This window comes from Pteronotus mesoamericanus, unplaced genomic scaffold (assembly GCF_021234165.1).
Source record: "Pteronotus mesoamericanus isolate MK-2021 breed Mesoamerican mustached bat unplaced genomic scaffold, CSHL_Meso_final scaffold_21, whole genome shotgun sequence".
Lineage (NCBI taxonomy): Eukaryota > Metazoa > Chordata > Mammalia > Chiroptera > Mormoopidae > Pteronotus > Pteronotus mesoamericanus.
This window is the reverse complement of record NW_026555310.1, coordinates 30,756,727-30,766,478: the sequence shown is the minus strand read 5'-3', so window position 1 is coordinate 30,766,478 and position 9,752 is coordinate 30,756,727. Positions and strand designations below refer to the sequence as shown.

At 32.9% G+C, this 9,752-nt stretch overlaps 1 protein-coding gene across 2 annotated transcripts; it reads right to left on the bottom strand.

The window, feature by feature from the left end:
• Window positions 1-722: 722 nt before the first annotated feature.
• CD69 (CD69 molecule) lies at window positions 723-7,559 on the bottom strand. 2 transcript variants are annotated; one of them, XM_054590951.1, is made up of 5 exons: window positions 7,498-7,559; window positions 3,845-3,963; window positions 2,639-2,838; window positions 2,178-2,281; window positions 723-831 (listed from the first exon to the last, which is right to left on the bottom strand). In XM_054590951.1, the coding sequence occupies exons 1-5, from the start codon at window positions 7,557-7,559 to the stop codon at window positions 723-725; spliced, it is 594 nt and encodes a 197-aa protein (XP_054446926.1). The 2 variants fall into 2 exon arrangements, with proteins under 2 accessions (XP_054446926.1, XP_054446927.1); XM_054590952.1 differs by having other exon boundaries at window positions 3,845-3,967; window positions 7,502-7,559.
• Window positions 7,560-9,752: the final 2,193 nt, after the last annotated feature.

The window sequence follows — 9,752 nt, the reverse complement described above, 5'->3', positions numbered from 1 at the left end:
GGTTTTGTTTCTATCTTTGTAAAACATGGTATAGAAAGTTTTAAAGGCAGAGAATTATACACCATTGAAAAAGATGTTGAAGAAATAAACTAAAGAACAATGACATAGGTACATGGTCATCCCATTCTTTGGCGGGGGATGGGAAGTGACAAAGTAACATGCCAAACATCTCCAAAAAGAGAGAAATATTATAAAGCTTATTTTCACAAGCATTCGTCCACTTCTAAATGTTCTCTGAGTTTAACAAATGCATTTAGACTAAATATCTGTGCTACCAGTTGAAATTTCTTTTGTTTACATTCAGTTTTTAATACTGCCATCTAACGCCCTCACAGTGTGCAAATGCATGACCGACACACATCATTGGTAGTCATTCAACAATAAATAATGGCTCTAAACCTAGCTATTTTATTATTTCTGAATTTGATAAAGTATAAAGTGCAATCAAAAGGTTTAAAATCATTCTCTGGACATAAATATCAGTCAAGCTGTGATGTTTTCAGCTCACAGCAAGGGTATTTATTCCATAATGCAGATAATGCAGATATTCCTGGAATTTCTCTTCCTTTTCTACACAGTCTTGTTTGGAAGAAGGATTCCAAAATAATACAAAGTTTTTCACAAAGTCTTTATGGACAATGTCTGACCACAGAGCAGCATCCATTGACACAAAGTTCCTAAGTTCCGTGAAATAACAATCCATAAGCAAGTATGATTTCTCATTATTTGAAGGGTTTGCTACAAATCCAGTGTAAATTCTTTCCACAATCTGTGCTGCTGACCTCTATGCTATTCAGGAAGGCACAGTTCCCTGATCCTGTTAGATTGAACCTGTCAAACAATAAAGAAACTAAGAGTTACTTTAAGGTCGTCGTTTCCGTTCAGTTACATGAGAACGAAAACTTTTTTTTTGCTGAGTAGGAATGCATGAGGCAAGTCTGTCAGTCAAATGAACATAGACTAATCTGGAGAGATGGTAGACAGTTATTGAAAGGAAGAGTATGTGGAAAGAAGGTACAAAGCTAAGGAGAGTGAAGATCTCCCTTTATTTGGTTGGTGTACCACCAGAGGAGTTCACAAACCCTTCAAGAAACAATTCCCCGGAAGTATACACATTCGACAAAATAATACATTAGTGCACACAATTGTAAATAGTTTATGGCCCCTGAAGTTCATCTGTGGGTATGATATCATTAGACACTTACTAAGAGTTCTTTTTCTAGAGATTGCAATTTATTCTCTGTGTCAGTAATTACCATATTTTGCCATGTATAATGCACACTTTTTTGCTGAAGTTTTTGAGGGAAAAATAAGGATGTGCGTTATACATGGGTCTTACCTGAAATACCTTATATCTGTTCTTATGTTTTGTAATTATTTATTACATAAAATTTCTTGTACATAATATGTTGAAAAATATATGCTAACATTCCTTTATAATACAAAAAAATATTTAAATATAAATGAATAAATAAATTGAATTAAAAAACTAAAAGAAAAGATGTTTTTTCCCTGAAAGTCTGGGCCAAAAATGTGAGTGCACATTATACACTGCAAAATATGGGTATAATAAAACTATATAGATAGCTAGAAATTCATTCAACTCTGAGTTTTCAGATAACAAAGATTAACACAAAACTTATAAAGTGTCCTTCAAACTTTAAAATGTAGTTTAATTACAGGTAATGAAAATAAAATCAGCCTCTTTAATTGAGGGGCAAGTTTTCTTTCAGATCCACAGAAGCTTCTAATTAGGTATGAAAATATTGTTCTTTACCCCTTTGGAGATGGGAACTAGGAAGGAGTAAGAGGGAATAATTTTCCAAAGACTAGTTTATCACTAAAGTATTAACATGAGGTTGAAAATGTTAGATTTTGTTTGCATCATCATGATTATTTCTGGAATATTTCTAACTGATCCTTTAATTCACACTACTTTTTTTCTGAGATCAAATTATTAAAAGCATTTATTGTATGATTTCCAAGTAGATGAGAAGAACAAAATGATAACCTCAAAGCCTTTCTTTTAACAATTCCAAACAGTACAAGCATACAAAAGAGATTATTAAAACTCTGTTTATAAACAGCACAACCTTCAAATAGAACAGTGGAAAAAAGGAAAATGGTTTTCCTGAGCTACCAGCCTGAAAAGCATAAAGAAACACCTTGAAACTTACCAGTTGTTAAATTCTTTGTTATTTGACCATTTCCAAGTCTGATTGACTTCATTTTTCAGCCCAATCCAGTGTTCAGCTCGACCCACATATCGTTTTAAAAAGATCTTGAAGAAAGCACAAAGTGGGTACATATTAAACAACCCCTCTGGGTAGGTAAGTATCTGATAAATTCTCAAAAGCTTTTTCTCAAAAGCTGCATCTGAGGCACAATAGCTAAACGGATCATTCATTAGCTCTATAAAGAGTCTACTTATTTGGATTTCTGGCCTTTGAAGCTAAGCATTCAAATCAAATTTATAAGATTAAATAAAACCCTGATTTTGACCTCAGACTAAGTTTTCCTACATGCAAGACAGATACAATGTCTTCTTCATAAATCAGAAAACAGAATGAAATCATAGATGAGCTATATATAAGAAAACAGCAATATTTTATGAAATTGTTTTTAAATACTATCTTACCATGTCCTTTTCAGAATCAATGAAAGCAAGAGTAGCACCATGTTTCAAGCAAGAGTTTTGGGCCAAAGTCCAATTACTTGCTATATTGGAAATAAAGTAGCATTTCCTCTGATATCCAATCCAATCATCTGAGCATGAAGAAATATGGCTGTTTGATGGTTCTGGAGACACATATTGGGCTGGACAATTGTAGTGGCCCACTGTGAACAGGAAAATTACTTTAGTTACAAAAGGAACTAAATACCCACAGCATGCAAACCTAGTTCAGGGAATTCTGTGCTGTACGAAGTGATAAAATAAAGGATGAAAGGCAAGAAAAGCAAATTCTGAAAAGCATAAGAAAGCAGGTTCTCACCTTATCATATCTCCCATTGTGCCTAATTATCATTGTATCTGGTATAAGAAAAAAAGAGGGTGGCTCTTCAGCCGTAATGTCCAAAAGTGGTAGAAAAATAGAAAAATCTTGAAAATAGCCTTGGATTAGAAAGGGTAAAGTGCATTGTAAATTTCAAGTAAGATTTTGGATCTGAATGCAGGGGTGGAGGAATTTAAACTTACAGTACACAAAACACTATATTGGGAGATGAAAGAGAGAACAATGTACAGGGGAGTAATTCAGAATACAAAACAGTCTATAGATCGAGATGTTTTATAAAATTATAAAAAATGATGCTTGTAAAAGACACAAATATATCTTGGTATAATAGCATGTTTTGAATACTGTATGACAATTGATTCTGAAAGCATCTAATATGTTCTTAGTTATCTATAACCACTATTCTGTGGTCTTTGAAGTGAAAGACAAAGGACTAACCAAGCCGTGATGAAACTATGGCTTATTTTTTCTATCAACAATGAATGTGCAGCCCACATTTTTTTTCTAAGTAAATGCTGATTTGTTTAGAATCTGAATCAGCCCCTTTCATTCCACATTTAAACCTACATTAAAGTAATTTTCTTCCACAATAATATATAAAACATAGACAATTTTCATACTTATAGAAAACCTAAAATGATATTATCAAGGGAATATTGAATTATATTTAGTTCTTTTTAGGAAATCCACCATATATGATATATGGGATAATCCTAAATTACTCAAAATTTCTGATTAATGGGACTAAGTAATCCCTGTTGATTTCAGCTGGGATTACAACAAATGCTTACAGAAAATAAACTCTATGAATTCATAAAGTACATGCCCACCTGATAAAGCAATAAGAGTTATGACCAAAATGGTGATGAAGACCACATTCAGCACAGCACATGGAATAGGAACTTGCAGGGACCCTTCATGATTTGTTGCAAAGACAGGGCTGGTAGTACTTCCTGAAGAGAGAGAGTTGTTGGTAAATTCAGGCAGACCACAGAAGTAAGATAGCAGCATTAGATATTTTCTTGAGACATTTATTGAGACATTTCTTGAGACAAGTAGTTATGTGTCTCCCTATCTTAAATGTATATAAAATTTATGTTAATTTCCCCCAAATTTTGAGTGACTTCGGATAGTTTCTTTTTGGATAGAAATGAAACAATCTAGGCATAATGATGAGATCATAAAATATCTCCCTAATATATGTATTTAGTAGCTATGAAAATTCTGTCTAGCATAGTTTTATTGTTTTTGTCACAATAAACACATTTATTAAATACCTGATTATTCTAGATGGTATATCAAAAAAATCCTAAGCATCACCTCTTAACCTTTCTATATTTACTGTTTAAGAAAGATGATGTAAATGAGGATAAATAGGGAATAGTGTAATAAAACTCTTGAACTGATATATAAATACCTACGACTAGCATAACTGAAAATAAAAAAGGTTAAGAGTAGTTTTGGGTGAGGTTTGTGTAGATGTGAAGCAATTAAACTTTTCATAAGTTACTGATAAGAGAGTGAAATGAAAAAATACTTCAGAAAACTTTCTTACACAATTAAGCATACACCTACCCTATGATCCAGCAATTCTACTCCTATGTATTTTCTCAAAAGAAATGAAAATACATTTTTAAAATGCTTTGCACAAGAACATTTATAGCAATTTTATTCTTAAGAGCCAAATTAAAATAACCCAAATACACATCAACAGGAAAATGGATAAAGTGTGCTATTATCCATACCAGGAAATTCTATTCAGCAATTTAAAAAGAAAAACTGATACATGTAACAAAATGGATGAATCTAAAAATAATTGGAGTGAAAAATCCATCTATAGTTATATACTGTATGTTTCAATTAGTATAACATTAAAGAATAGCTGAATTAAACTATAGTGACAGAATTCAGAAAAGTGATTGCTTTTATCTGTGTAAGAAAGGTAATTTGAGTGAAAAGAAAAACAGGGCAATTTTCTAGGTTGATGAAAATTTCAAATATTGATTGGAGTTGTAGTTATAACTCATTAAGCTGTACACTTATAATCTGTGCATCCAGTGTATGTAAATAACACCCCAAGTATAGTGATTATTAATAAACAGTAAGATATTTGAATCTTCCAAGAAAAAAAATAATAGAGGAAACATAACAGTATTAAAGACAAAATATTGGCCAGAAGTTAATTTTTTAATTTACCCTTTGTATAATGCTGGAACAAAGTAAAATTTTGGTTTCACCAATAAAAATATTTATTGAAAGATTTAGAATGTAAACAATGTGAATGATGATCCTTAGCTACGCAAATATATGACACACAAACATCAAGGAATAGCTGTTCTAAAATATAAATAAATAATTGAGAAAAGAGAGACGTGAATTTTGTGATTCAAAGTTTGAATTTGATTTTTGCTAAAAAGAACTATCAGTTTTTTTTAAAGGTTTCACTTCATTGGTAATATATAGTTCCCTACTACATCCTAAGAAAATAAAGCATAAAATAGCTACTTGAATAATATTAAAATGTATGATAAAAAGACTCAAAGTGTGCAAATACCCTGTTTTTAAATATAGAAGATTTTATAATTAAAGGCACATATCTTGAAATGCATGTATTTTTGCCTTAAAACACTTATCTAAAATTAAACTGGGCAGAGATGTTTCTTTCTTTAATATTAATATACTACATGAATGTCAACATCAGCTTCTGCTTCTAGGTTGTTTTTTCCAGCATAGATCTGTATTCAGATTTTTCAAGAGATGTCTTTACTTCACTCCTTCTTAATTCTGTTTCTTTCAGCTTCTTAAAGTAATTCTCTTTTTACCAGCATCCAGTTGTTACCAGAAGTGCATGGTAGTCAAGGTAGCAAGTTCAGAGCTCTCTGTCTAGTTTCACTTCTCATCATGCTGCTTAGACTCAGTGAAGCAACAGCCCTTCTTCGTGAGCCAGTGCTAACTCACCCAGCTATCAGTCTGTTGGCCTACCATGACATATTGGGTCACATAAAGATGATGCTTGAAGGTTTGGCTTTTCATACTAATAAAGCAACTTTAAGGACAGCATAAATTAAACATTCAACAGAAAATGAGGATGATCTCAGGAAAAGTTAAGAGTTTCTGAGTGAGGACCTTTTGGAACTATGACCTCTGTTTATTGAGTAAGGTTTTGTTTTCTTTTTACAATTGTTTTTCTTTTTGGTACCTCAACTGGACCATAAATTTATGGTTATGTAGTTACCAAAAAATTTGAATAGCTTGCACTTGTTATTCACACTTCATTTTGTGTTCTTAAGTGAAATATGGGTTTATGGGAGATAATCAAAGCTTTTCTAACACGAAACAGTTCAGCAGACATACATTCAGAAAACACACACTCAGATATTCCTCTAGATTGTTTGAGCACTGCTGTTCATAACGCATCCCTTTATTACCGCTTACAAATAAACTCTACTTGCTACATGTTAGGTTTCCCAGTATCTCAATGATTAAAGAAGAGAGATAAATGAAAAAAATCAAGAAAGTCTCACAGAAACAAGTTTTACGAAAACAAGGGAAAATTCTGGTAATAATAAGTAGAATGGATCTGTGGACAGAATAGACGAATAGAAGAGGAGAAATAGTATGTAGTTATGATGATCATATTTTGATGAAAAACAAAAGAAGGAAAGGGTAATGTCTGATTAGTGCAGAATTTGAAGTTAATAATTAGATGGTAAAATTGAAGGAAGAAATGTATAAAATGAGTCCCAGGAAGAATATAGAAGCAGAAGATGGCATTTTCAAGAATCCTTTCATGACATTCTCTGAATAAATTACTGTTGGACACCTTAAAGTTCAGATGTTTATGTGGTTACTCTTTCAGAGATTAAGAACATTCCTTTTCAACAACAGGAAGATGCTGTTATAGGAACACAAAATGAGGCGCACAGGAAACACAGAAAGATGCAAAGTGAAGGCAATCAAGAATATAATTGTTTATGTGGAAGACAATTTTTATAAAGAAAGTCAATATTTCCTGGAATATGTACAGATGGATATGGAAAAATGATGGAGAGTGCACCTGGCTAGTGCCAAGGTTCCTGTAATTGTATCTAAAAATTGAGATAATATAAACTGAAACAAAGAAACAGATCCTTGAAGATCTTCTGCAATTCACCTTTGTATTTCCTCTCGTCTCAGGACTCCTATCTTCTTGTAGATAAAGACATATTTACGTCCCATTTTCTCCTTTATCCTGACCGAAATAGGATGTAATTAAGTTCTTCGAAAAACAAAGACTCATTTTCTTCCTTAAGTACTGTTACAGGGTGGGGAAAAAGTAGGTTTACAGTTGTTTGTATGAAAAATAATACAATAATTGATAAATAATAATAAACGAATAAACTCTGTTTTTCATGTACTCACAATTATAAACCTACTTTTGCCCCACCCTGTATATATCATCTACATATATAGTTATTACCAGTACATAAAAATAAGAGCTGACTTACTTTGTTGTTCTCTGTCCAAGATGTTGTCCGTTGTTAGGGAAGCATCTTCCGAATTCATCTTTAGTCTGATTCTCAGGTCAAGCCAATCTCAGGTCAAGCCAATCTAAAGCGAGATTTTACTGGCACTCTACAGTCTGAGTCTCTGAGCTATCTTCTTATTTATAGTGGCTTATGTTGGCTCCACCCCCTTCCTCTTGCCTTCAAATGGCTCAACTAGCCCAGTTCTCTTTAATTTATGCTCCAGTGGTTCAGACAGTGTATAATGTGTTGTTGTGATCTATGGGTTTTCCCTGCTGTCTGAAATGTGCTTTCTCACAACTGTAGGTGTAGCATGAAGAGATACTTGGGGTTTTCCCAGAATTTGTGACATCCTCTCTAAAATTTGTAGAAAATAAAAATAGTTTAGGAGACAGGGTATTTAAGAAAAGAACTCAAAGTGAGAGATTCCTATCTTTGAGATGGAAATAATTTGGAGAGTAAGATGTCTCTGGAATCCCATTCATTCATTTATTTAACTAATATTTATTGAATATTCACTATGAACTTGATACTATTTAAAGCTAGATAATTTATTGTTGAATAAGAATTTTAAGATCTCTACCCTCATGGATCTTTCTTCCTTGTGGAAAAGTTTTCCTAGGAAGCTATAAATTGGCTTTCAGAAATCTGTCATTCATTTCATTCTGAGAACTAGTGTTTCTAAAGGTATCATTTAGTAAGGGGTAGCTTTAATGCAGGAAATAGAAACCTGTGGTCTGGAACTTCCTTTCTATGTTCTAAAATTGTTTATCTTGAACTCTGTTTCATTTACCTTCTGATAATTTTTTTTGTTAAATTTTACTGTCATTTAAACCACTCTTGTTTCCCTTATTAGTATCTTATCCTCCTATTTTCCCCTGTCTGCTAGATGATTTTTTCATCTCTCTCTGAGGTGTAAGACATTTGGAGTGCGATTACTATAAAAATATATTACCATAGTATGAATATTACACAGATAACTTATTAAGATCAACACAAAATAAATGCAGGATGTCCACGTATGGTGATTTTAGGAGGGGATCAAAATACCACTCTGGTTAACAATGGTGACAAAATTATATCATTAATATCACTTCTTTAGAGTAGAGATATTCTGTTTTTACAATAAGACCTTTGTGGGACTGTTATGCTTAGATGGGTTGGAAATTATCATCTACCATAGGTTAGTTAGGCCATCATATTTTATTTGTTTACCTAAGAGATGGAGAGGTACATGTTGGTCCTAAAGCTTCTCTTTGCTTCCATTCTATTTTTTAGTCAGTTTTCTAGTATGCTTTCCAGATAGCAGATAAAGAGATTGTTTTGTAATGAAATGATATCATTTTGGTGAGATGTTCAATTCTTTCCTTGCTTCCACCATCAATGGCTCCTTATAAAACTTACCATAAAAATCAACCCCCTTTTTATTGTTGAGAAGGTCCATGCTCTGAACCCTAGCTACCTGTCCCCCTATTTTCCCTATTAGCCACTGTTCTCTCTGACAGTAATCTTTTTACTCTTCCACAAAAATGTCAAGCATACTTCTACTATACAGTCTTTGCCTTGTCTCTGGATGGTTCTTCCTCTGTCTACTTGCATGTCTTGCTCTCCCTTTAATTCAATTCACTCATTGTTCAACTTTCATCAGCCCAGAGAGGTCTTCACTGACCTTTCATATGTGAAATAAAATGTCACACTTTAAACTTCCATAAAACCTTATTTTTCTCTATATCATTTGTGAATAGCTGATATTATATTATGTGTTCTTACTGGGGATCAAACCCGCAACCTTGGCATATCAGGACAATGTTCTAATCTGCTGAGCTACCTGGGCAGGGCAAAACAACTTAGGCTTCTTAAATGTGTATTTATCCTTCTAGAGTTTTGAGACCTAGATTAATGTCCACATCAACACTGTCTGTACATGCTATGTTGTGATGAACGTATAAAAAATATTATTGTTAGAAATGTGCAATATTATTTGATCTCTTCCCAGTCTGAGGTATGAAGAGAAAGAAAATATCCTTACACATGCTGATAATCCTTGTCATGTGTCTTCCACATGAAAAGCAGGATTTTTCAACAGTTGATTAGGCTAACAAAAATCATGGTCCAGTTATACCTTTTCCCCTCTGATGATTCCCACATAAGTGTGAAAATATTATTTTCTTAGCTGGACACCAACTGCTTTGTCCTTGAAATTTAAATATTCCAGAACAGTTAGGTTAACATA

Coding starts and splice junctions, on each gene's coding strand:
- CD69 (XM_054590951.1), bottom strand. CDS start 7,559: ATGAATTCGGAAGATGCTTCCCTAACAACGGACAACATCTTGGACAGA. Junction 2,282..2,638: donor TTGATTCTGAAAAGGACATG/GTAAGATAGTAT, acceptor GCTTTCTTCAAG/ATCTTTTTAAAACGATATGT. Junction 832..2,177: donor AACAAAGAATTTAACAACTG/GTAAGTTTCAAG, acceptor ATTGTTTGACAG/GTTCAATCTAACAGGATCAG.